At 44.8% G+C, this 27,557-nt stretch overlaps 1 protein-coding gene across 1 annotated transcript in view; it reads right to left on the bottom strand.

The window, feature by feature from the left end:
• Positions 1–25,110, bottom strand: part of CDH1 (cadherin 1) — a 97,186-nt gene extending 72,076 nt beyond the window's left edge. Inside the window, exons 1-2 of the mRNA XM_007538144.3 lie at positions 24,954–25,110; positions 24,061–24,175 (exon numbers count right to left, since the gene is read on the bottom strand). Coding sequence (XP_007538206.1) covers positions 24,061–24,175; positions 24,954–25,001 — 163 coding nt within the window. The 5' untranslated portion in view covers positions 25,002–25,110. The remainder of the gene's footprint in view (positions 1–24,060; positions 24,176–24,953) is intronic.
• Positions 25,111–27,557: the final 2,447 nt, after the last annotated feature.

Raw genomic sequence — 27,557 nt, forward strand, 5'->3', positions numbered from 1 at the left:
GAGGCCATGTTTCAAGCCAGTCTCAGAACTTTGAGCTTAGTCCCTTTTGTTTTAATCCCCAACGCCATAGGGTGGATACCTTTTTTAAATGCTAATGGAAGATTAATGGTACTTAGCTTTCTCAAAAAAGCAGCAGCAAAAACCAAGTAGCCAGTCATCTTAAGGACTGGTAGAACAAGAGCAGTATTAGGAAGTGGTAAGAACTGAATAGCACTGCTAGGCATAGTGGGAGGGTAAGCAGGGATCCCTATGAAAAGAAACTCAGCAATTGTGGTGGCAAGTCCTGCTATGGTTTGATGCTAATGCTGATCCCACCTTACACACCAGGAAGTCCTGAAAAGCAAATCTCTCTAACATCCCAGAACTGGCTATAGAAGGAATCTGTCTTCTGTATATGTTAACAGTCAGCCAGAGAAATGATGGGCCCTCCTGTTCACAGCTGTGACATTGTCTATAACAGTAAAAGGTAATAAACTGCCCCCGTTCTGATAGAATACTGTACAGGAAGGCTGGGCAGTGGTGCACTGAGTTGAGTGTACATGTTACCAAGCACAAGGACAGGGGTCAAGCCCCCAGTCCACACCTGCAGAGTGGTGGGGAGAGCAGCCATTAGTGCTTAAGCAGGGCTACAGGTTTCTCTCTCTCTCCTCTACCTTCCTATTCCCTCTCAATTTTTCTCTGTCCTACCAAACAAAATTAACTTTTAAAAAAAAAATTATATGTTAAGAAAAATTATATGTATTCCCTTTTGTTGACCTTGTTTTATTGTTGTAGTTATTAATGTCATTGTTATTGGATAGGACAGAGAAATGGAGAGAGGAGGGGAAGACAGAGAGGGGGAGAGAAAGACAGACACCTGCAGACCTTCACTACTTGTAAAACCACCTGCAGGTGGGGAGCTGGGGGCTCGAACTTGGATCCTTACCCGGTCCTTGCGCTTTGTGCCACCTGCACTTAACCCTGCTGCACGCGCTACTGCCCGACTCCCACAAAATAAAATTTTAAAAGTACTATACAGAAGTTTAAAAAGAGAGAGAGAAAGATCATCATGGGGAAGTGAGAAATTATACTTATGTCAACTGTGACTAACCCCAGTAAAATGATTTTAAAAAGAACAGGGATGCAGCTCAATAATCGAGTGCATGCTTTCTATATGAGGTGCTAGGTTCAATCCCCAGCCAAGACTTCATATGTAAACTCACAGAATCCTCATCACAACCATTTAAGGTAAGAACTAAGGCTTGTGCAGCCCAAGAGGTACGCAGTGGTAAAGCCCAGAACTTGGCAATGTACAAGGTGCTGAATTCAATCCCCAGTATCACATATATAAAGTGATGGCTTTGATCACTGGATCTAATACTGGGTTGTCAGAAAAGTCATGATACATTTTTGCATAAAAGAAAGATAGGAAACAGGGGCCGGGCGGTAGCTCACTAAGTTAAGTCCACAATGGCATGGAGCACAAGGACCAGTGTAAGGATCACAGTTCGAGCCCCCCACCCCTACCCCCTGACCTGCAGCGGGGGGGGGGGGGGGGGGCTCACTTCACAAGTGGTGAAGCAGGTCTGCAGGTGTCTCTCTCTCTCCCCCCGTCTTCCCCTCCTCCCTCAATTTCTCTCTGTCCTATCCAACAACAGCAGCAATGACAACAATAATAACAAGGGCAACAAAATGAGGAAAATGGCCTCCAGGACAGTGGATTCTCAGTGCAGGCACAGAGCCCCAACAATAACCCTAGAGTGAAAAAAACAAACAAACAAAAAAAAACAACCTACAATTGTATTCCCTTTCACAGGAGAAAGGTCAAGCCAACCTCCAAGGTCAACCCAGCTTCCCATACTGCCCTCCCCAACTCACAGAGGGAGATGCTGTATAACTCATTCCTTTCATTCTATAGGTTAAGGGGAAACTGATGCTAGAGACTAAAGTCACAACCCAGACATCAATCTGGTGGTCTGGGAGGTGATGCAGTAGATAAAGCACTGGACTCTCAAGCATGAGGTCCTGAGTATAAACCCCAGCAGCACATGTGCCAGAGTGACGTCTGGTTCCCTTCCCCCTCCCCCTCCCTTTCTCATGAATAAATAAAAACTTAAAAAAAATCTGGGACTTAGTCTCAAAAGTCCATAAACAAACAAACAAACAAACAAAAAACTCACACCTGGTAACAGAAGTAGAGTTTCCTAGTTTGAACAGCAGCCAGCCTCCCAGGTATTTAATTCCCAAAGTCTTAAGTATTCCTATGGCTCAGGTATGTGGATTAGCAGAGGGGAGAGAAAAAGAAAAACCAGCACAATTCACATTAGTTTCCAAATCAGAAATGGGTGGGGGTAGATAGCATAATGCTTATGCAAAGAGACTCTCATGCCTGAGGCTATGAAGTCCCAGGTTCAATCCCCCCACACCACCATATGCCAGAGCTTACAGTGCTCTGGTTAAAAAATAATCATAATAAAGTAATAATAATTTTTTAAAAAATCAGAGACTACTGATCAACTCTGAAGCATTTGTCTGCAAGGTACAGAAGAGCATCTCTTTACAAACGCAGACAGAAAGGAGAAGGTAAAAGGTACAGAAGACACCCACAAATCCTCATTGCCTCAGAAAGCGTAGTCATGATTACAAGTCCAGCAACTGGGTAACAAAATCAGCCATGTGAACTTTACTAATCAGCTGCTGTGAACTTTTTTTTAAAGGTTTATTTTAATAAGAGAGACAAGAGAGAGCCCAGGGATGAAAGTCTTGATGCAAAACCACTATACATTTCCCCTGGTCCACCTCCCATACTGCTAAATTTTATTTTTAAAACTTTTTTCTTTTTCCTTTGCCACCAGGGTTGTTTTCTGAGGCTCAATGTCTACACAACTGCACTGCTCTCAGCATTTTTTGTTGTTTTTTTCCACTTTGGGGTGAGGAAAGAAGGAAAAGACAGATATCCACAGCACTGCTTCACCACTCATGAAGCTTCCCCGCCAGCCCACCCTCAGAAGTGGAGTCCAAGGGTTTTGAATCCAGGCCATTGCACGTGATGTATGCACTCGACTAGGTGTGCCACAACCCAGCCCTTAAGCTGTTTCTAAAAATATGCATTTTATTTAATACTAGATAGTTTCACATGCAAAAGAGAATCCAGGGCACTAGTCTAGCTCATGTGGTGCTAAGGATCAAGACATGAGCTAAAGTTATGCAAATCTAGTGCTAAGATTATCTTTTAAAAATGTTTTTGGGGAGTTGGGTGGGTGGTAGATCAGTGGTGTAAAGCACAAGGACAGCCGGAAGGATCCCTGTTGGAGCCCCGGGCTCCCCACCTGCAGGGGGGGTCACTTCACAGGCGGTGAAGCAGGTCTGCAGGTGTCTATCTTTCTCTCCCCCTCTCAGTCTTCCCCTCCTCTCTCCATTTCTCTCTGTCCTATCCAACAATGATGACGACATCAATAACAACAATAATAACTACAACAATAAAACAACAAGGGCAACAAAAAGGGAATAAATAAATATGTTTTAAAAAATGTTTTTGATTGTGGTCCGGGAGGTGGCACAGTGGATAAAGCACTAAATTCTCAACCATGAAGTCCGAGTTTGATCCCCGGCAGCACATGTACCAGAGTGATAGCTGGTTCTTTCCTATCTTTCTCATGAATAAATAAATTATATTTTAAAAAGTTTTTTATTCTTTCTCTCAGTGACTTACTATTTATGTATTCACAGGGGGAGGGGAGTATCACTTTGACATGTGATGCTGGGGACTGAACTCAGGACCCAATGCCCACAAGTACAATGTCCCACCCTCTGTCCCATCTCCCAGGCTGCCCTCTTTTTGTTGTTGTTGTTGTTTAATTGATAGAATTGAATTGAGAGAAACTGAGAGTGAAGGGGAGATAAGGAGAAAGACATAGCTGCAGCACTGCTTCACAGTTCATGGTGTTTCCTCCACTGCAGGTAGAAAGAGGGGGGCGTGAGAGCCTGGATTCTTGAGCATGGTAATGTGTGGTCAACTCCAAGCCACCTTTTTTTTTTTTTTTTTTTTTGAGAGAGTGTTGAGATGAGGTACCTGAGTAAACCATTCCAGTATATTTGGTGTCAGGGATTAAAACTGAGACTTTGTCCACATAAGTTCTATGTTCTACTCTCTGAGCCACCTTCCTGGTCATGTCTACAAACACCTGGACTTCTTTTAAGAGCTGAGGCACTCTTGGGTAGGTATCGCCGGATGTATGAGTAAGAGCAGCAGGTACCTGCTATTTGAGGGTGATATCACACACCAAGTTGACTTCAACCTCCGATCCTGATAACCTCATCAGGAAAGGCTGACTGGCAGTGACTCAGGGCTCCTCCCCACCTGCCAGTGAGCACCCAAGTATTGTCCTGGGGCTGACTCAAAGGATAATGTCTTTTCCCACACACAAGCTGGTCCCTGGGTTCCCTTTTGAAATACACCCACACAACTGTGATAAAAAACTTGTGGAGGAGGAAGTTTGCAGTCTTTAAAAAACCCTCATGTTGAATCCAGACTTCATTCTAACTCTGATGTCGAAATACACCCTCCTCCATCCCTCTGCAAACCCACCCCCCAAAAAAAAAATAAATAAAAAAAAAGCCTGCCCAGGAAGAAGTCATAGTGCCTATTTAGACATTCTGATCCCTCTACTGGGAAGAGATTAAGGAAACTAGAACTCAGCCATAGGCTCCGTGGGCAACATGCCAAGAGGCAGGTGGCTTGGAAAGAGCATTGGATCCTGGTTTGAATCTGATACTCTCTAAAGGAGATGTGGTAGCAATTAGCCCTCAGAATTATTCCTCTAGGAAAAAAAAAATGCTAACCCAGAAAATAGTGTATTTATGGGCCAGGTAGGGGCTCACCCACTTGATCACACACATTATCATATGTGAGGAAATGGGTTCAAGCCCCTGGTCCCCACCTGCAGGGGGGAAGCTTCACAAGTGGTGAAGCAGGGCTGCAGGTGTCTCTCTGCTTCTCTCTCTCTACCTCCTCCTCACCTCTCAATTTTGCTGTCTCTATCCAATAATAAATAACAATATTTTTTTAAAAAGAAGAAGACTTAAGGGTGGGATGGATTGCATAATGGTTATGCAAAGAAACTTTCCTGCCTGAGGCTCCAAGTTGTCAGATTCAATCCCCCATACCATCCAAAACTGAGTAGTGCTCTGGTAAAAATAAAAACTTTTAAAAGTTAATAAAAAAAATATAATAAGATTTAAAAAGAGAGAATAGTCTAAATGCCACCAAAATGATCATAAAGAATGTGGGGAGCCAAGCTCCCTAAAACACCTATCTACTGGACACCTCCTTCTGGTTTTCATGCACTTTTTTTGTTTTGTTTTGTTATCTTTGGGGCTTCACTGCTCCAGACCAACTTTTTCCAATAGATAAAGACAGAAGCAAGAAAAGAAGGAAAGAAATCATAGTATCAAAGCTTCCTTCAGGTTTGAACTTGGGCCCTGCAAAGCAGTATACTATCCAAGTGAGGTATTTTGCTGGCCTTCTTTAAAAAGACATACTTTGGGGCCGGGTTGTGGTGCACCTGGTTGAGTGTACTTGTTACAATGTGCACGGTCCCGGGTTTAAGCAATTGGTCCCCACCTTCAGTGGGGAAGCTTAACAAGCTGTGAAGTCGTGCTGTACGTGCCTCTCTTTATCCTTCATCAAATCTCCCCTTCCCTCTGTCTTTAATGTTTATCCAGTAAATAAAGAAAAAACAATTTAATTTATTTTTTAATGAGTTTACACATAGACAGAGTCCTAGACACATGATCCTACTCAATACAATATTGTTTATTGATGAGAAGATAGAAAGCAACAAATACATTTTTAGTAAGTGTCTCAAATATTACTGCATGGAGCTGATAGTCTGGCAGTGGTAGCGCAGCAGGTTAAGCGCAGATGGTACAAAGCACAAGGATCAGCATAAGGATCCTGGTTCGAGCCCCCGGCTTCCCACCTGCAGGGGAGTCACTTCACAGATGGTGAAGCAGGTCTGCAGGTGTCTGTCTTTCTCTCCCCCTCTGTCTTCCCTTCCTCTCTCCATTTCTCAGTCCTATCCAACAACGACGACATCAATAACAATAGTCACTACAACAAGGGCAACAAAAGGGAATAAATAAATAAATATTTTTTAAAAATTAGTTTTAGTGGTCCGGGAGGTGGCGCACTGGATAAAACGCTGGATTCTCAACCAGGGATTCTCAGTCCCTAGCAGCACATGTACCAGAATGATGTCTGGTTCTTTCTCTCTGTCCATCTTTCTCATGAATAAATAAATGAATTATTTTTTTAAAAAAGATTAGTTTTAGAAGTAGCTGGAACTCAAAGGTAACTGAACAGCCTGTACTTTTATTTGCTAAACCTGGTAGGTCTGCTCCTTAGACAGGGTTTTGAATCTTACAGAAAAATTTCTATGAAATTGTCCAAGATAACCAACCCTCTCAATGAATACCAAGTGACCAGGTAAGCTGGCGTTGTGACCATGAGCTAATTAATTGAGCTTGATTTTTTTTTTTAACTTGGAGCCTTCTGAATCTCTTAAGCTCTTTCCAGGGTCCTGTGCACTGCCAAGAATTGGGAGAACAGATACCAGGTCTTGAACAATTAATGGGTCTGAAGGATGATGCAGACACCCAGGAGGAAGGTGTTACCCAGACAATAGGAAACCAAGCAGATGGCCCTGGAGGACTCAGGTCTCTGTTTAGATTTTGATCTGGTGCTTCCTTACACCAAGAAGTGTTGGACAGAAATGGCTCATCTGACCTTTACACCCCAGCCTGCAAGCTGTCTTGTGACAAGACAATTAAGTAAGGCTACACCCGGGTTTGCAGGGCTCTGAGAAGCTACAGAGTGCCAACCAGAAGCATAGTCCTCTCTGGGACTCTTCCTGACACAGTGCCACCTGTCCTTATTTCTGTAAAGATTTCTTTATCTATTAGAGAGACCAAGGCGCCAGCATATGTGATATGTGGTGCAGGAGATGAGCCCAGGACCTCCAGCTTGAAAGTTGAGTTCTGCCTAACAGGCAAACACCCCAGCTGCTCTACCTTTTTTTTTTTTTTTTTTAAGAATTTATTTATGAGAAAGACAGGAGGAGACAGAAAAAGAACCAAAAGCATCCTGGGAAAGAGCAATAATGGCTAGGGCAACACACTCAAAGGCTTGAGGCCCTGCATTCTGTTTCCAGCACTGCATGTGCCGGACTGATGTTCTAGCTCTGTTTCTCTCCTCGTCTCTCAGATTTCTTTTCAAAAACTGAAAATTACTGCTTTTCTATTTTCTCCCACACACACACAATTTCTCTGTCCTGTCAAATAAATTTAAAAAAAGAAAGAAAACTAAGTGAAAACCAAAAGTAAAACAAATGGTAAATGGAGCATATTCTAAAAGTAAAAGCTGTATGTAGATTCTGAAACTGCATTTATCCAATCAACTAATACTTTTTTTTTTTTTTACCAGCTCTGGCTTATGGTGGGGTGTGGGGGATTGAACCTGGAACTTTAGAGCCTCAGATATGACAGCCTCTTTGCATAACCGTTATGCTATTTACCCCCACCCCAATCAACTAATTTTTATTAAGTATGTTATTTTTTAGGTACTATTCAAGATACAATACAGTCCAAGAACTAAGCAACACAAAAGCCTCTGGGAGTTTGTATTTTAATGAGTGGTGGCGAAGGGCAGAAGAAACAAGTGAAATATGTATCATAGATGATGAAAAGTACTACCAGGGAAATTAAAGCAAAGGAGGGGGAAGGGGAGCCATAGGAGATGTAGCTACTATTTCAAGGTTTTCAAGCAAGATCTGAGAGGGTGACACATGAGCTAAGATTTGAGTCATGCAGGCAGCGGGTTTAAGAGCCAGTGGTAAGAGAGCTGGGCAGTAGTGCAGTGGGTTAAGTTCACAGGGTGCAAAGGCCAAGGACCGGCATAAGGATTCTGGTTCGAGCCCCCAGCTTCCCTCCAGTAGGGGGGTCACTTCGCAAGTGGTGAAGCAGGTCTGTAGGTGTCTATCTTTCTCTTCTCCTCTCTGTCTTCCCCTCCTCTCTCCATTTCTCTCTGTCCCATCTAACAACTACAAGGGCAAGGAAAAATGGCTCCAGAAGCAGGGGATTCGTAGCGCAGACACTGAGCCCCAGTGATAACCCTGGAGGCAAAAAAAAGAGCCAGATGGTAAGACAGAGGTTAAGAGCCAGTGCAAAGGCCCAAGGTAGAGGTATGTCTGCTGTTCTTGACAGAGTAAGATGCCATAGGTCAGGAGATAGTTTGGGAGCAAATCATGGAAACCTAGGAAAGTCACAGGAAAGAAGATAATAGTTCAGGGCCAGGAAGAGAGCCCAAATGGAAAAGTACAGAACTTGTATGCAAAAAATTTTGGTCCGCTGGAATAGCGCATGCCAGAGCTGAGCAGTATTCTAGTCACTTTCTATCTCTGGTCTCCCATGAAAATTTGACTTAAAATACTTTGGCCTGTATTCTGTGTGAAATGAAGAACCACAGGTAGACTGTGAGTAGAGGTGATGTTTTGAGGTTCACATCTTAGAAGCCTGCAGGGTCAAAGCTATTGGGGGGGGGAGTACAGGAAGGAGGCTGTTAGGGCACTTTAGGTTGAGGACACTAAAACTTCTCCTTTGGAAAAACTCTTCTGGGAAATGAGAAGGTGTTATCAGTGCTTTAGCATGCCAAACCACAGAAGCAGGTGTGCATCTTGGCCTTCTACATGCCCAGGTATCATAAATCTGAAAGGCTTTTGGCTCGTTAAATTCTCCTAATTACAAAGCCCGCTAATTATTATCTAGGCCTTGGCCAATTATCCCACGAGGTCACTGCTGATGATTTTGCTCATGAGGAACTGGTTCAGCCCTTCTGGAAGGACCCTGTGAGTCCTAGCAGTAACTAACACCTGCTAGGATGTTCTCCCTCTCCCTGGGGAGTTTCATGGGTGAGTTCCACTTGAAATGGAAATTTGCCTAAGAAGTTTCCTCTGCTTGACCCCCAAATCTTGAATGCCAATAAGTGCATTTTCAGAGACCCAAAAAAGCTGAAGTCACGGGGCCGGGTGGTGGCACACCTGGTTGAGCACACATTACAATGTGCAAGGACCCAAATTTGAGCCCCCTGGTCCCCATCTGCAGGGGAAAAGCTTTGCAAGTGGTGAAGCAGTGTGACAGGTGTCTCTCTGTCTCTCTCCCTTCTCTACTACCCCCTTCTCTCTTGATTTCTGGCTGTCTCTAATAAATAATGATAATTTAAAAAAAATTTTTTTAAAGTTGAAGTCAGACTGAAAAGGACAGAATGTTATTCACATGCCATTTATTTGGGAATAAAGAGTTAAAAAGAAAGAGAGAGTAGGCAGTAGTGCAATGGATTAAGCGCACGTGGCATGAAGCCAAAGGGTGGGCAGGAAGATCTTGGTTCAAGCCCCCAGCTCCCCACCTGTAATGGAGTCACTTCACAGGCAGTGAAACAGGTCTGCAGGTGTCTATCTCACTCCCTCTGTCTTCCATTTCTCTCTGTCCTATCCAATAACGATGACATCAATAGCAACAATAGTAACTACAATAACAATAAAAAAACAATGGCAGCAAAGGGAAAAAAAAACATTTCTAAAAAGAAAAAAAAAAGGAGTCCGGCGGTAGTGAAGCGAGTTAAGCGCACGTGATGCGAAGCGCAAGGACCGGCATAAGGATCCCGGTTCGAGCCCCCCTCCCCTCCCTATCTGCAGGGGCGTCACTTCACAGGAGGTGAAGCAGGTCTGCAGGTGTCTATCTTTATCTCCCCCTCTGTCTTCCCCTCCTCTCTCCATTTCTCTCGGTCCTATCCAAGAACGATGACATCAATAACTACAACAATAAAACAAGGGCAACAAAAGGGAATAAATATTTTTTAAAAAAGAAAAAAAAAAAAGAACGGCTGAAAAATGGCTCATAAGCAAAAAGCAGGAAGCAAAAGAGCATCACAATAAAAATTGGGGGGAGGAAAGCCTGAGGTGCAGCTCAGTAAGAATGCACGCTTTGCAAATATGAGCAATGCTGGATTCCATCAATTCACATAATACCTGGGGAGACTCCAGTGTGTCCTGGAACCCCTCCTCTCCAGAGCTTTATCCCACTAGGGAAAGACAGACTGGGGATATGGATCAACCTGCCAATGCTTATTTCCAGTGGAAAAGCAATTAGAGAAGCCAGAGCTCCTACCTTCTGCACCCTATAAACAATTTTGATCCCTACTCCCAGTGGGGGGAGAAGTGATAGGAGGAAAAGGATAAGAGGGCTCTGAACTCCAGCTCCATTGAGACCCGGAGAGAGAGGAGGAAAAAGGGAGGGACATTTGGTTGTAGTAATAGGGTTATGTGTGGCTTGGAGGAGAGGAGAAGATGGATCTGGAAGAAAAAGGGGGCAATTATGTACAAATGTAGAGATGACGGTTAACCCATGTCTGCAACCTCAGGAGAACTGCTATGGCTTGCAATGGAGGGGTTGGAGATTCAGAACTCTGGTGGTAGGAACAATATGGAATTATACTCCTGTTGGCAGGTGATTTTGTAAATCAATAAAATCACTAATAAAATTTTTTTAAAGGGCGGGGGTAGATAGCGTAATGGTTATGCAAGAGATTCTCATGCCTGAGGCTCTAAAGTCCCAGGTTCAATCCCCCACACCACCATAGGCCAGAGCTGAGCAATGCTCTGGTGCTTCTGTTTCTCTCTGTTTCTCTCTCTCTCTCTGTCTCTTTCTGCATCTCTCTCAAAAATAAAAATAAACAATAAAAAAAGAAGAAAAATTTAAAAAAGAAAAAATACCTGGTGAGAGGTGAGATACACCTTTTTCAAAAAGAACTAATGGCATTTCCTTCCCTTTCAAAAGTGTGTCCACTGGAGATACAGTTTATACAGCAGTCAAGGGGGTTGTTAAGAGCAAAGGTGCAAAGATTTAGGAAGAGATAAGTCCAAGACCGAGGCTGGGAGACAACCCATCCATCCAGTGGAACATCTTGTCAAGTGCAGAGTCCTGGCTTCAAGCCCTACTGACAGCACTGGGAGAGGAGCTTCATGGGTGATGGAGCAGTGCTCAGGTCTGCAGGGGAGTTGCTTCACAAGCAGTGAAGGAGGTCTGCATGTGTCTATCTCCCCATCTCTCTCGATTTCTCTGTCCTACCCAACAAAGACATTAATAATAATAATAATAATAATAATAATAATAATAATAACCACAACAATGATAAAACAACAAGGGCAATAAAAGGGAAAAAAATAGCTTCCAGGAGCAATGGATTTGGCACTGTGCCCCAGCAATAAATCTGGAGGCGGCAAAAAAAAAAAAAGTCTCTGCATCTACTGGCACAAAATTAAAGATAGATAAATAATTAAATAAATAAATGGCGGGCAGGGGTAGATAGCATAATGGTTATGCAAGGAGACTCTCATGACTGGGGTTCCAAAGTCCCACGTTCAATCCCCCACACCACCATAAACCATAGCTAAACAGTGCACTGGTAAAAATAAATAAATAAATAAATAAATGGCAAATTCAATCCCTGGCACCACAAGCCAGAGCTGAGCAATGCTCAGGTAAAATATATGCAACTGTTCTGAGCAAATTCCATTTAAACTGCTGCCTAAATTTTATTTTTTGTAATATGTTTATTAATGAGAGGAACCAGACTTATCTGGCATATGCCAAGGATTGAACACAGGATCTCATGCTTGAGAGTTCAATACTTTACCCACTGCACCACCTCCTAGGCTACACCTAAAATCAAATAGTCCAAGCTCCAGACAACCCAACCCCAGTCCTTCAGACAAAGTCAACACTTTAACAGTTTAAAAAATTTTTTTTTATCTTTATTTATTTAATGGACAGAGACAGCCAAAAATTGAGAGGAGTGGGAAAATAGACAAGAGGAGAGACAGAGAGACACCTGCAACCCTGTTTCACCACTCGTGAAGCTTTCCCCCTACAGGTGGAGATCAGGGGCTCGAACCTGGGTCCTTGAGCACGGTAACGTGTGCGCTCAACCAGGTGGCCACCACCTGTCCCCCTCCCCTTTTTTTAACAGAGCACTGCTCAGCTTTGGCTTATGGTGGTATGGGGGATTGAACCTGGGACTCTGGAGCCTAAGGCATGATAGAGTCTCTTTGCACGACCATCATGCTTTCTATCCCCAACCTTAATGAGAACTTCCTACACTAACTTGTTCCTTCTCTTTTACCCCTATTTCCAGGAGCAGTCTAGCAGCTGCTGGAATTACTGCTTATGCTTGGTGCTGAAGACCTTGAAGACATGGTCTGGGAAGTGGTGCAGTAAATAAAGCATTACTAGACTCTCAAGCATGAGGTCTTGAGTTCAATCCCTGCCAACATATGCACCAGAGTGATATCCGGTTCTTTCTTTCTCTACTCCTATGTTTCTACTAGTAAATAAAAAATTTTTTTAAAGATTTTTATTTATTAGGGTCCTGGCTGAGCACACATGTTACAGTGTGCAAGGACCCAGGGATTGAGCCCCCAGTCCCCACCTGCAGGCTTTGTGAGTGGTAAGTCAGGGTTGCAGGTGTCTCTGTCTCTCTCCCTTCTCTATCTCCCCCTTCCTTCTTGATTTCTGGCTGTCTCTATCTAGCAAATAAAGATGATTTTTAAAAATTTCCAGCTATCTTTGTTTAAAAATTTTTTTTTTAATTGATTGATGAGAAAGGAGAAAAAAAATCAGACATCTCTCTGGTACATGTGCTGCCAGGGACTGAACTCAAGACCTCATGCTTGAGAGTCTAATGCTTTATCCACTGTGCCACCTCCCAGACCACCACATAAATAAAATCTTTAAAAAAAAAAAAAAAAAAAGACTTACCTCAAATCAAAACTATTTTGTCTTCAGAGAAGCAGATTTAGGAGCCAGGTGGTGATGCACCTGGTTAAGTGCACACACTACAGTGCACAAGGACCTTGGTTCAAGCCCCTGGTCCCTGCCTACAGGGGGAAAGCTTCATAAGTGGTGAAGCAGGGCTGCAGGTGTCTCTCTGTCTCCCTCTCTATATCTCCTCCTCGCCTTCTCAATTTCTGTTTCTATCCAATAAAAAATAAACTAAAATATATTTGAAAAAGAAGGTTTAAGTATATGTGTCACCACAAATTACTCCAGGCACTCTCCATTTCTCTTCCTCAACCTAGCTGTCACCCTGCCTTCACCAAGGTCCTTGCAGGTAAAGCTGGCCACATTTTCTCTGCATTTTCCCAAAAGAGACTTCCTGGAGAGTTTTAGAATCACACACATGGTTGGGGGGGGGGGTGTTTAATATTTTATAATTTATCTGAGAGAGAAACCAACCAGAACACTGCTCAGTTCTGGCTTATGGTAGTGCTTGGGGACTGAATCTAGAACCTCAAGAATCTCATGCATTCAAGTTGCCTGCATCACTATTATGCTGTCTCCCAGACCCAGAGACTTTCTAGAATCTCCAACAGAGGAGGGTGGAACTTCCCCAGCACTGGGTGCACAGGGGGGTGAAGTTGTGCACTGGCTCCATCTCTGGGTCCCCCGTTCCTACTAGATCTGCTCCATGCTGCACAGCTCTCCTTCGCAGGCAATAACTCACCTTATCCCTTTATCAAGGGTGCCCTTGGATCTCTAGCTAGTTTACCAGATGTCCACACCCTTCCTGACACAAGGTATTTATTCATCAAACATTTGTGATCTTGGCACTGGTGTTGTAGAGGGCAATGAACCAGTGGGAGCAGAACCCAGGGAACTTTGAAAAAAGTTGTGTCCAGGAAATCCAGGAGACTATAGCTCAGGGGGCAAATCTGGCATTTTGGAGAGGACTCCGGGGATTGCACATTCAGCCTGGCAGAGGCCTTGAACTAGTCTCAGAGGCTAGGGCAGAATATATTTAAGAATGGGAACAAACAGGTCTCCTTAGGCGTGTATGACTATAAAATGCTTTTAAATATCAAGCAAAGGCTGACATGTTCAAGGTCATCCCACTGCCCATTGCCACCCACTCCTTCCCACCACGACTGTAAGCAATATTCATGAGCAGATCCATAGGAAAACCACCGCAGCCCACCCCCACCCCCCATGCACACTGTATAGTATAGTGGCAAGAAAATGAAACAGAATTTCCTCCCCCAGCCAAAGGCACTTTGGTCTAGTCGCTGTTTGCAGAGCAGTGTTTGCTCTCACACAACAGCAGGAAGAGTGACAGAACTGGTTTAGCTGGTCTGCTGGGTGGGAGGGAGCACAGGACACCACTGCAATCATTAGTGTCTCTAATAGGAGGCACTAATACTGCAAGGACTTTTAAATATTCATCAAGCACCAGCCATAGCTATCAGCAGCACTGCTGTGCCCATTTTATACATGGGAAGAAAGCAAATTCTTGGCCTGAAAGGGGCATTACCTGGCTTTTTATCCAGGGACTCTTAACGGGGGCCAGGGAGGCGGCTCTGCAGTAGAGCCCATGCAAGAGTGAGGCCCTGGGTTTGATTCCCAGCACCACAAAATGGTGGAGGAGTGCCTTTAATTAAAAACATTTTTTAAATTGTTTTTTGGAGGGCTGGGCAGTGGTACAACCAGTTGAGTGCAACCATTACCATGCACACAGGACACAGTTTGAACCCCACTGCCCACTTGCAAGGTGGATGGTTCACTAGTAGTGAAGCAGGTCTGCAGATGTCTCTGACTGAGCAGTGCTCTGGTAAAAATAAATGTGTGTGTTACCATATATATTAGAAAAGCTGTACACAACCCCAGTTTGAGCCCATCGTACACAACACTGAAGGTGGCTACAGTGCTGTGGTATCTTTCACTCTCTCTGCTTCTGTCGCTATCTAAAAGGAAAAAGAGATAAAGGAATTGGGGCCAGTGTGGTCCGGGAGGTGGCATTGGACTCTCAAGCATGAGGTCCTCAGTTCAGTCCCCGGCTGGTTCTTTCTCTCTTATCTTTCTCATGAACAAATAAAATCTTAAAAAAAGAAAAAAAAAAAAAAAAAAAGAACCGGGGCCAGCAAAATTGCTCGCTTCTCACTTCCCAGAAGGGAAGGCTGTGTGCCACACACACAACTCAGGCTGGAGGCCCAGTCCCCACCACGCCAGGGGGAATGAAGCTTCAGTCGAGCTCATCTTTCCTTTTCTCCTGTCTCCCTATCTAGACAAGTTGGCCCAAAGCAGTGAAGCCCCAGCAATGGCAAAAACAGGGTCTTTGAGGGAAGAATGAAAAACAGGGTCTTTGAGGGAAGAATGAAATTCAGAATGAGGCTTAGCCTGCGCGCGCGCACACACACACACACACACACACACACACACACACACACACACGGTAATAATCATTAAAATGAGGTATGACGTCTAGGATACAGTAAAGGGAAACTTCAGGAGAAAAGAGAACCACCACACCACAAATTTCCTTTTAATTGACCAAAGACCAAAAAAAAAAAAAAAAAAAAAAAAAAACAAACCCTTAAAAATGACTTAACTAGGGGGTCGGGTGGTGGCGCAGTGGGTTAAGCGCATGTGGCGCAAAGCGCAGGGACCCGCGTAAGGATCCCGGTTCGAGCCCCCGGCTCCCCACCTGCAGGGGAGTCGCCTCACAAGTGGTGAAGCAGGTCTGCAGGTGTCTATCTTTCTCTCCCCCTCTCTGTCTTCCCCTCCTCTCTCCATTTCTCTCTGTCCTATCCAACAACGAATTGCGTCAACAAGGGCAATAATAATAACCACAACGAAGTTACAACAAGGGCAACAAAAGGGGGGGAAAAATGACTTAACTGAGTACTACACCAAAGTAAAAGACTCTGGGGTGGGTGGGTGGGGTGGGGAGAATACAGGTCCATGAAAGATGATAAATGACATAGTGGGGGTTGTATTGTTAAATGGGAATCTGGGGAATGTTAGGCATGTACAAACTATTGTATTTACTGTTGAATGTAAAACATTAATTCCCCAATAAAGAAATAAATTATTTTAAAAAAATGACTTAACTGGGGGGTCGGGCGGTGGCGCAGTGGGTTAAGTGCATGTGGCGCAAAGCGCAAGGACCAGCGTAAGGATCCCGGTTCGAGCCCCCTGCTCCCCACCTGCAGGGGAGTCGCTTCACAGGCCGTGAAGCAGGTCTGTAAGTGTCTATCTTTCTCTCCCCCTCTCTGTCTTCCCCTCCTCTCTCCATTTCTCTCTGTCCTATCCAACAACGAACAACATCAACAATGGCAATAATAACCACAACAAGGCTACAACAAGGGCAACAAAAGGGGGAAAAAATGGCCTCCAAGAGCGGTGGATTCATGGTGCAGGCACCGAGCCCAGCAATGACCCTGGAGGGGAAAAAAAAATGCCTTAACTGGGGCTGAGCATAGATGGCATAATGGTTATTCAAACAGACTCATGCCTGAGGCTTTAGAGTCCCAAATTCAATCCCCCACCACCACCACCACCATAAGCCAGAGCTGAACAGTAGTGCTCCGGTTAAAAAAAAAAAAAAATTACTTAACTGTCCTTCCATTTCCGGACTAGGGTGTAAGGTGTCTGGAAACTGCCCTCAATAGCTTTCAGACCACTTAGAAGTGCTAAGGACACAGTCTCTGCAGGACACTTTTCTCACTGAGGCTCGGCTTCATGAGACCCTGTTGGTGTACAGACCTCACAAACATCTTCAAAAGTTCTGGTGAGGGGAGCCGGGCGGTAGCGCAGCGGTTAAGCGCACGTGGCGCATAGAATAAGGACCTGAGTAAGGATCCTGGTTCGAGCTGCCGGCTATCCACCTGCAGGGGAGTCGCTTCACAGGCAGTTAAGTAGGTCTGCAGGTATCTATCTCTGTCTTCCCCTCCTCTCTCCATTTCTCTGTCCTATCTAACAACATCAATAACAACAATAACTACAACAACAATAAAAAAGGGAAACAAAAGAGAAAATGAATAAATTAAAAAAAAGTTCTGATGACCCAACTCTCCCTATCATTCACAATCAACATGGAGGGCTGACCTGAAACCACAGTGGTTGCGGGCGGGGGATAAACCAAGGAACTATCAAGGATAGCAAATATGCCCTCATTCATTCAAATGAGTGCCTACTCAGTCCCTAAGAAAGATGCATCAAAGAAGAGTTAGCACACAGCTAAGAAAAAACTTTCTGGAGGGTGGGGGTAGATAGCATAATGGTTATGCAAACAGATTCTCATGTTTGAGGCTCTGAAGTCCCAAATTCAAAATTCAAACCCCACCACCACCACCAGCTGAGCAGTGCTCTCTCTGGATTAATAGTAGTAATAAACAGTACAGCTAAGTAAAGCAAGTTGAAATAAAAGTAAAGAGTGCTAATGCCCCAAGCTAGTGTTTAAGAGAGATAAAATGAAGACTTTATTACTAAGAAGTGGCCAAAGACATAGGTCAGTGCTAAAGGAAGCCAGTCAGGCGAAGCATACCCTTCTCTAAGCTCAAGGACCTGAGTCCCAGTTCCAAGCATCAGATGGGAGCACCATGCATGTCTAAAACTCCATGAATGGTAGTGTTATGATCTCTCTCTCTCCCTCTCCCTCTCCCTCTCTCTCTCCCCCCTTCTAACTCTCCATCTAAAAATCCATCAGGAGCAGTGGAATCACACAAGTGTGTGCCCCCTATGGAGAATATATATATATATATATATATATATATATATATATATATATATATATCCGAAAGCAACTAAAAGCAGACCATAATTAAAATAAAAAGAAGCTATATGCTTTAGCCAAAGAGTACAGAGCAACATACCTTATGTACATTTTGTTTACTCAAGTAAAGAAAATGCTGAGACAGAAGTGGTTCAGCAGGTAGAGTGTGTGCCACCCACATGGGGAACCCTGGGTTTAACCCGTTATCACCTGGGAGCATTAAGAGAGGATAGAAAGAGACAGAGAAGGTAATAATAATAATAATAAATGAAACAAATTAAAAAATAGTAGTAATAATAATAATAATATTTTCTTATCAGGCTCTGAGGTCCCAAATTCAATCCCAATAACACCCTAAACTAGGCCTGAGCAGTGCTCTGGTGAAAATAAATTTCTAAAAAAGAAAGAAACATGCACCAACCCAGAGATTCTGCCTCAGAACTGAGGCCACTGAAGGGGGAAGGGAGAGAGAGGGCTGAAGGTAGAGGGCATCCAAAGGACTGTGAGCTAAGGGCTATGGGTACCTGGGTGGTGGATGGAGCATGATAATATGTTAATTTGAAGGGATGCATAAGTCTGTATCCCTGAAGCCAACTAGGAGGAGGCACAGTGGATAAGACGCTGGCCTCTTGAGCGTGAGGTCCTGAATTTGTCACAGTACTGTACGTGCTGGAGGGATGCTCTCGTTCTCTCCTCTCCTCACCCTCGTTAATTTTTTACTGTACCCCCTAAAATAGTCATGTAAACCAATATTAGATCCATTAAAACAAAACAAATAATAATAATGAAAAAATATAGCTGAGCTCCCCTTTAATGGCCCCTCCCTGTATGTATGTATGTATGTATTACCAGAACCCTGCTCAGTTTGGAGATATGGGGTTAGGGAGGAATTGAGAGCCTCAGGCATTAATGTCTTTTGCATAATTATTATGCTCTCTCCTCCACTCTCTTTTTATATATATATATTCTCTTTTGTTGCCCTTGTTTTATTGTTATAGTTGTTGTTGTTGGATAGGGCAGAGAGAAGTGGAGAGAGGAGGGGAAGACATAGAGGGGGAGAGAAAGACAGACACCTGCAGACCTGCTTCACCACTTGTGAAGCGACCCCCCCTGCAGGTGGGGAGCCAGCGGCTCAAACCTGGTGCCTTATGCCGATTCTTACGCTTGGCGCCACATGTGCTTAACCCACTGCACTACTGCCCAACTTCCCCCTACTCTCCTTAAATATATATATGTATATATATATATATTTTTTTTTTTAATAGGGACAGAGAAATTGAAAGGAAAGGGGGAGACGGGAAGGAAAGAGAGGGGCCAGGTGGTGGCACACCTGGTTCAACACACGTTACAATGTGCAAGGACCTAGGTTCAAGCTCCTAGTCCCTACCTGTAGGAGCAAAGCTTCACAAGTGGTGAGCAGTGCTGCAGATGTCCTTGACCTCTCTATCTCCTTCCTCTCTACTTCTGGATGTCTCTATCCAAGAAATAAAAAAAATTAAAAAAGAAAGGGAGAGACCTATTTCACTGCTTGTGAAGCTTCCCCTCTCTAAAGGTGAGGACCAGGGGCTTGAACCCAGGTCCTTGCACGCTGTGATGTGTGCACTCACGCAGGTAAGCCACTGCCTAAGACACACACACACACACACACACACACACACACACACACACATTTTTTCCCCTTCTCAGATTTAATTGTTGTTGAGAATCAGAGCACCACCCTGGCACATGATATGGCAGGGGTTGGAACTCAGGATCTCATGATTGAGAATCAAACACTTTATACATTGCACCAGCTCCCAAACCTCAACCCTACTTCTTTATATCTCTCACTTGCATTTGTTCTGCCCACATCTCCTGTATTCATCACATTAAACCTAGTCTCTAAAACACTGTGATACAGATAGGTACTGATAATTGTTGACTAAATGAATATGCACATTTGTCACAAACCTAAATATTATCCCCGTTTTACAGAAGAAAAAACTGAGGCTCTCACAGAAGGCAATTCACTGAAGATCATACAACTAGTAGAAGTAGGTCTCTCAGATGCTTATTCTCAGAAACATTCCCACCCAGCATTACTGATTTCAATCCCTTTCTTGAAAGCCTACTGCCCTGAAAGGAAGGGTGCGATTGGTTGAGGCAGAGTGGAGCCCAGAAAGTCTACCTTATGACTGGTGCCTCTCAGGGATTTCAGGGTTTTAGCAGCTTCTGACAGATGTGAGAGATGATTGTTTCAGAGACTGGCTTATCTGGGGCTCTGCTTGGAAGGGAATGTGTAACAGAAACCAAGGTGAGCATTTTGGAAGAAAAGGCTCGCCTAATAAAAAGCCCCGAAAGCAAACAGGGATTTCCATAACCACCTGGCAGAGAAGGGCAGGTCTAGTGGACCCGAGGGGAAAGCAACAGCCAGCCTTCCTTAAATGGCCTCGCAGGGACCAGAGCATTTCTGTCTCTCTGCTGTTCCTCCTGAGACAAAAAAGGCAGAGACAGGTGAATGGATGGATGGTCATTAGTCTGATAAACTCTGCATCAACCCTGTCAGAGGTGAGTAATCTGGGAAGTGATGTTTACAAATTTCATGGGAGAGAAAGGGGAGGCTTGATGATAAAGTAACCCAGAAGCATGTTTCCATATTTGCATTTTTTTCAAAGCCCGGTTTCATTCAGAGACCTGCTGTTTTTCCACTACATTTTAGTGCTGCCTCTTTTAGAAAGAAATGGAGCCGGGCTTATTCAAACCGCACAGGTGGGTGCCTGTGAGCTAAACCAATCAATACATCAGTCAGAGTTTAAATTACAAATGCAAACCCTGTTTACCCAAGGCCAGGTGGTCCAGGAAGCAAAGTGAAGCAAAGCAAAGAGGGGATTTAAAAAAAAAAAAAAAAAGACTAAAGCCTGCTTTTCTCCCCATTCCCTCAGCCAATTCACATCTAAGTGCACTAGGATAAACTTGTGAGATCCCAGACCACCTAACAGTCTGGGTTTCTCAAAGCCATTCATGCTTTAAAAAAAAAAAAAAAAAAAAAGGAAACACTCAGAAACTCAGAAACTCTCCATTCTAGAACTGGGAAAGAAACTGGCAGACTAAATACCAGGCTGTGATTAAGGGTCAGTCATCTCACATGACACAGGAAAGACCCTAGAAAACTATCTCACGGTCCCTGAGTTCAGTTTTTTAAACCCTGGTTTTTTGTAAAAGATGTCAATTATGTGGCAATAGGAGGATACTACAATTTTGGTGGCAAATAAGACACAGCTGTTGATTTATAACTACACACCTGAAATCCGTTACTAATCATTTTTTAAACTCTATTTGTGACACTGTACAAACACCTATAGATAAAATTTCCCCATAGCCAATGTTTAAGCCTGCAGCTAAAGTTTAAGCCTGGTGCTAAGGGCTCAGCCCTCCATTTTTCCCTGGAGGCCCAAAGAGGGGGAAGACATTAGGAAACCCTGGCTATTTTTTCAAATCACAAAGTCAGTGCTCTGAGGTTACCTGCATGATTTTTTTTCCCCAGAAGTACACTTCTATCTTGGAGTGTTTCCACATTGGACTGGTAGGAGAATTCCATGGTCAAAAAAAAAAAAGTGGTGGAGGGGGAAGATGTAGAAAATATAAAGAAATTCATAGAGTGGGAACACGTAATATGGGCATAAAGTTACTGTGACCAGCCAAGCGTTTGCCCTTCTTCTGTAACCAGTCAACAGCCAGCGTCAGGTTGAGCCTGATGTAAAGTTTAGAGACCTCCTTTGAATCTGGAGAGGTGGCAGTCGTTGACTATGTGGGTCATAGTCTGTCTGTAGCCGCAGGGGCAGTTTGGGTCGTCTCTGGCTCCCCAGTGATGGAACATAGCGGCGCACCGGCCATGGCCCACCCCTTATCAACAATTCTGGCCACTTCATAATGGAGACCAATTCCCAAACAACTCTTTTGCAACTTCTTAAAAGGAAAAGGGAAGAAAAGGAAAAAAAAAAAATTTAAAAAGGTGGTCTGGGAGGTGGCACAGTGCAAGCATTGGACTCTCAAGCATGAGGTCCTGAGTTCAATCCCCGGCAGCACATGTACCAGACTGATGTCTGGTTCTTTCTCTCTCTCTTCCTATCCCTCTCATTGATAAATAAATAAAATATTTTAAAAAAAATTTTAAAGGACCAGATGTAGATCCCTGAACAAATTTAGTAAATTGCTTTATGCTATGGCTGCCCCTCTGAATGACAGAATAATAGTGTCTCTACCTGGTTAAGGTTCTTGGGAAGATTAAATGTTTAAAAAAAAAAAAAAAAAAACAAGCAAAGTACTTTCCCGAGTCTGACTCAAATGTAAGTAAAAGGTGCTGCTATTAACACATAATCAATTACCTGAAATAAGTAATATTTATGTATTTAATCTCCCATTTGTTAACTAAATGAATATACACATTTAATTCTCACAATAAACCTATACTGCCCTGTACACACACTTTACAGATGAGAAAAAGTAGGCAAATAGGCGATTTACTCCAGATCACAGATAGCAGCTAAAAATCAAACCTTGATAAATTCACATAGTATTACTAACATACTACAACTGTTGGTCAGATACAGAGGTTGGGAGGAGCCTGGCTAGCCTGCCCTTAGCACCACCAAATGTCTGGTTTCAGGGCAACAAAATGACCAGAACTCACACTGGAATACTTCATCACACAAACACATGGTCCTGTTTCTAAACCAGCTGGGTCAGCTCTGGCTCCTCTCAAGTCAGTGATGCCTCCCCCCCCCCCTCCCTGATCACCCTTTGGCATCTAATGGTCCATTTCTTTTTTTTTTTTTTAATATTTATTTTTTTTGTTGCCCTTGTTTTTATTGTTGTTGTAGTTATTATTGTTGTTGTTGATGTCATTGTTGTTGGATAGGACAGAGAGAAATGGAAAGAGGAGGGGAAGACAGAGAGGGGGAAAGATAGACACCAGCAGACCTGCTTCACCACTTGTGAAGTGACGCCTTTGCAGGTGGGGAGCCCGGAGCTCGAACCAGGATCCTCACACAAGGTCCTTGTGCTTTGCACCATGTGCACTTAACTGGCTGTACTACAGCCCAACTCCCCTAATGGTTCATTTCTTCTAATGCAGTCCTGGAGCATTCTCAGCAACATGTCAGAGTGTGGACAACAAAGACAGGTCCAGAATGACACTGTATCTTGTCATCCATCCCCAGCACAGGGTGGGGCAGAAAACCAAGTGGAGACCAAGTAATGGAGCCCCTCAGCTAAACAGAGACTGTTCCTTTGTGATCCAATAGGAAGTGCCACCCAACAAGGATAGGCTTCAGAAAAGAGGCTTTTTCAATCAAGCTGCAGTTTCTATTTTTAAGAAATTGGGGGGGGGGGGGGGTAGTGCCACCCAATGCTGGAATTTTCAAAAGTTCAAGACAAAACTTCAGACAACAGTGTGAGTGCTGTGGATTTCTCACGTGGCCCAAGACTGAAAGGAAGAAATACAAGGAGCCCCACTGGGGGAGTTGTGGGTGATTTCTCCTTTTCAAAAGTTTGTTTTGTTATTCTACTTGCCAATCAAAAGGAGGAAAAATCCTTTGATATGAAGTAAGCACCTGCTCAGAAGTCCCAGGTGTGCCACCATAAGCTAAGCAGTGCTCTGGTTTCTCTTATCATTCTCTCTTTCTCATTGTAATAAAATAACTTCTTTAAGAATAAAAAATATATAGAAAATAAGCACCTGGTAGCCAGGAAAACCAGAATAGAAACCAGCTTTGCCTTGTAATCACTCTGGGGGCAAAAACTGAGTGGAATGAGACAAACTAGAATCCTGATTATTACAGCGATAAGGCTTAGAGGGACATTGTGTGAGTTTCATTCCCTGAGTCAGAGCTGCTGGGTCTTGTTTTTCAAACACATCACTCCTGAGGGGAATAGCACCTTTTATCAAAAGCTGACATCTCAGAGAGCCAAGTCAGAAGCTGATAACCATGAGAGGGTTGCACAGACATCCCAGAGACGAGTCTGGGAGCTGGATCTTTAAATTCTTGCTTTCCCAGCAGGTGAACAAATGGACCCCACCCTCTGAGACTCCCTTTGCTCATCTGGGAAACAGCAATTCATACGCGCATCGCCATTCTCACATATCAAGTTTCCCAGTCTAAAATGACAGTCCCTAAAGTGGTTGAGACCAAGTGAGACACATCCACGGGTTTTGGTAAGCCTCCCCCACCCCCGGGTAAAAAAAAAAAAAAACAGTAATAAGAGCCCCCTCAACTACACACTCAAGTCACGGTAAACCTTTAGATCCTTCAATCTGCGCGAATTCCAGAGTCGTGTCATTTGAACCGGGAAAGGAGGGGATGGCCCAGCCCAGCCCAGCGGCGTGGGGGCTCAATTTCTGCCACCCCGCCCTGCGCGCGCGGACACGAGCGGCGCGCCCTCACCTCTGCCCAGGACTCGGCCTCTCTCCAGGTGCCGCCGCGGCACGGTGAACGAGTAGCTCTCGGCCCCAAAGCCGGGACGACAGGGCTCCGGCTCCTGGCAGAGCCACGGTGAGACCTGGGGTAGGGGAAAAGCGTGTCACTGGGTGACTGGGGGAGGGGGGGGTCGTCCAGTTCAAGCCGAAACCAACAGCGCCTCCCCTCGCTCCGGGCGCCGGAATGTGGGAGGGGCACCCCCGGGCGGGGTGGGGGGTGCAGGCAGCTCAGCTCGAAACCCGCCACTTTCAGGCCCCCAGGAACTCCCGAGCGATGGGGGAGGGGCTCCCTTCACCTAGCACCCCACTTACCCCCGCCCCGTCTCCTTGTTAAGTGAATGGGGTGGGGGTCTTTACTCTTCCAATCCTGCTTCCCTTACACCAGGGCACTCCCGCTCCTAACGCTAGTTCCTCACACCGCTGGGCGCTCCAAAATCTCTGTGACCACCCCCCCGGCTCTTTTATTTCGGGGGCGCCCCCAACCTATCAACTACCCTTATTTACACGACAGGACCCTTTATCTCTGTAGGGTCTTCTTCCTACTTTAGCGATCGCCCCCTCCACGCCAGGTCTCCCCCCCAACCCCGCTCCAGAATTGCAACCAGGGTCCCGCTTACCACCCAAGTCCAGACCCCCGCCCACCCTGCACGCCCCCCACTGCCTGCCCCAGCCCGGGCTCTGGGTTCGCCCTCCGTCCACTCCCCTCTCGGTGGAGTCCAGAGTGCGACGCAGCTCCCAGGCTGTTCAGGCCCTTTGGACCGAAACTTTCTAGGACGAGGGAGCTGGGGCTACTGGTGAAAAGGAAGGGGCGCCGGGTTGGGGACCTGCAGGAGCGCCCCACAAAGTCAGGGCTAACCGTACCTGCAGCAGCAGCAGCAGCGCGGACAGGCAGCGGCGCGGAGCACCCATGGCGGGCCGGTGTGGTCTGTCGGGCCGGCGCGGAGGCAGCCTGGCACAACTAGCACGAACTCGCAGGTGCTCCGCAGCTCCCGAAGCCACTGAACTGCGATGCGCCGCCGCCGCCGCCAGGTGAGGCCGGGAAGCCCCGCCCCCGTGATTCGCTGATTGGCTATGGCGGCACCTGCCCGGTCACAGCCAATAAGCGGTGTGGACTCGGATTTCACCGCGCGCTGAGGGGCGGGGCCCACAGCCCTGGTGCCGCCCCCGCCTCGCTGAGCTGTAGACCCGCCTCGCTGAGGTCCAGAGTAGCAGTCAGGAGAGGATGTGGGGCTGCAAGGTTACCATTAGTTGCTGGGTCTAATCCTGGCGCTGCTGGGGGAGCCCGAACAGGCTCAGAAAGCACGTTTCCTTTGAGCCACTTCCGTCTTTTACACTCTCTCTTAGTCTACAAAGCAATTCACTGGGCAAGACCCACCTTTGGGAACCTGTTTCTCTAGATTCTAAATGGGAATAACTAACACCTAATGTTTTTGTGAGGTTGCCATACAATTAATAAAAAATAACAAATTAAAAAAAGCCCTGTTGTTCAAGAGGATGTGCAGTTGTTGGGGTGTCAGACTTGAAAGCATGAGGTCCTGTGTATGAGTCTCTGCATCACATATGCCAGAGTGATACGCTGGTTCTGTTTCTTTTCCAGGTTGTGGTCAGGAGGTAGGATAGTAGATGAGGGATTGGACTCAGTGGAATGAGATCTTGAGTTTGATCTCTGGCATCGCATGTGCCAGAATAAGGCCCTGGTTCTCTCACCTCCTCTCCTCCTCCCCCTCCTTCTAGCACATTAATTAGTAAATAAATTTTTGTAAAAAAAAAAAAATCAAATCCAGTGCCCTAGTGCTTGGAAGGGTGGATAAGGCATTGGGCTCACTCACAAGCAAGGAATCTGACAAATATCAGAGTAATGCTCTGGTAAATAAGTAAATAAATAGGGGCTGCTGATGGAGCACTGGTAGAGTTCACGCTACAAAGACCTGAATGGGTTCAAGACCCCAGTTCCTACACGCAGGAGAAAGGCTTTATGAGCAGTAAAGCAGTGTTACAGGCATCGTTCTCTCCCTCTCTACCTCTCCCTTTTATATTGATTTTTGTCTCTATACAATAAAAACATTTAAAAAATAAACTCTAAAGATGGGCCAGCAAAACATCTATATACAACCTAAATAATACACCTGCTTTGTCAAACAAGCAACTCAGGTTTGAGCTCACCCCTGAGCACACTGTAAAGTGCTTCAGTACTGTGGTATCTTTCCCTCCCTTTCTCTGTTTTCCTGTCTTTATCTCTCTAATTGAAAAAGTTGTTTTGGAGCAGTGATATCCCAGCAATGACAAAAAAAAAAAAAGTACTAAAAAAGGAAACTCCAAAAAAGATGTGAGGCAAGGCAGGGGAGATAGTATAATGGTTATGCAAAAATAAATAAATAAATAAATAAATTCATGCCTGAGATTCCAAAGCCCCAGATTCAATCCCTGCACATCTATAAGCCAGAGCTGACCCACACTACATCCCCCCAAAAAGTGAAGAATAGTAGTAGATTTAGTGAACAGATAGTTACTATGCCAAATTCTTTTATTTATTTGTTTATTTTGGATAAAGACAGAGAGAAATTGAGAGGGGAGAAGGAGGGGGAGAAGAGAGACACCTGCAGCACTACTTTACCACTCAGGAAGTTTTTCCCTTACAGGAGATGACCAGGGGCTTGAACCTGTGTCCTTATGCATTGAAGCATATGCATTCTACCAGGGGTGCCATTGGCTAGACCCTTCTAAGTCTTTTTTTTTTTTTTGCCTCCAGGGTTATTGCTGGGGCTCAGTGCCTGCACCATGAATCCACTGCTCCTAGAGGCCATTTTCCCCCCTTTTGATGCCCTTGTTGTTGTAGCCTTGTTGTGGTTATTATTGTTGTTGTTGTTCGTTGTTGGATAGGACAGAGAGAAATAGAGAGAGGAGGGGAAGACAGAGAGGGAGAGAGAAAGATAGACACCTGTAAACCTGCTTCACCTCTTGTGAAGCAACACCCCCGCAGGTAGGGGGGGCTCAAACTGGGATTCTTCCGCTGGTCCTTGTGCTTTGCTCCTGTTAACCCGCTGCGCTACCGCCCAACCCCCCTAAGTTATATTTTTAAAAGATTAAACTGGGCTGTAGAGATAGCACACCAGAATGGTCTGGAAAGTGACAGTGGATAAAGTGATGGGCTTTCAAGATTGAGATTCTGAGTTCTGTTCCCAGCAGCAAATATACTAGAGTGATATTCTGGTTCTCTCTCTCTCCTCCTATTCCTTTCATTAAAAACAGTAAGTAAAATCTTTAAAAAGTATTGAGAGAGAAGTAGCACACCAGGTAGAAGGCATGCTTTACTCTGCACATGGCAATACAGTCACCCTACCTGATGAACTGTTCATCCATCCATCCTAAGGACATGTTTGCCAAGCAGTTGCATATGCTCCTGTCACCGCATTTATGCAGATGAGAACACTGACTTTCCCAAGCTCAGGTCTGGAAACTTTACAT

Source organism: Erinaceus europaeus, chromosome 2, assembly GCF_950295315.1.
Source record: "Erinaceus europaeus chromosome 2, mEriEur2.1, whole genome shotgun sequence".
Taxonomy (NCBI): domain Eukaryota; kingdom Metazoa; phylum Chordata; class Mammalia; order Eulipotyphla; family Erinaceidae; genus Erinaceus; species Erinaceus europaeus.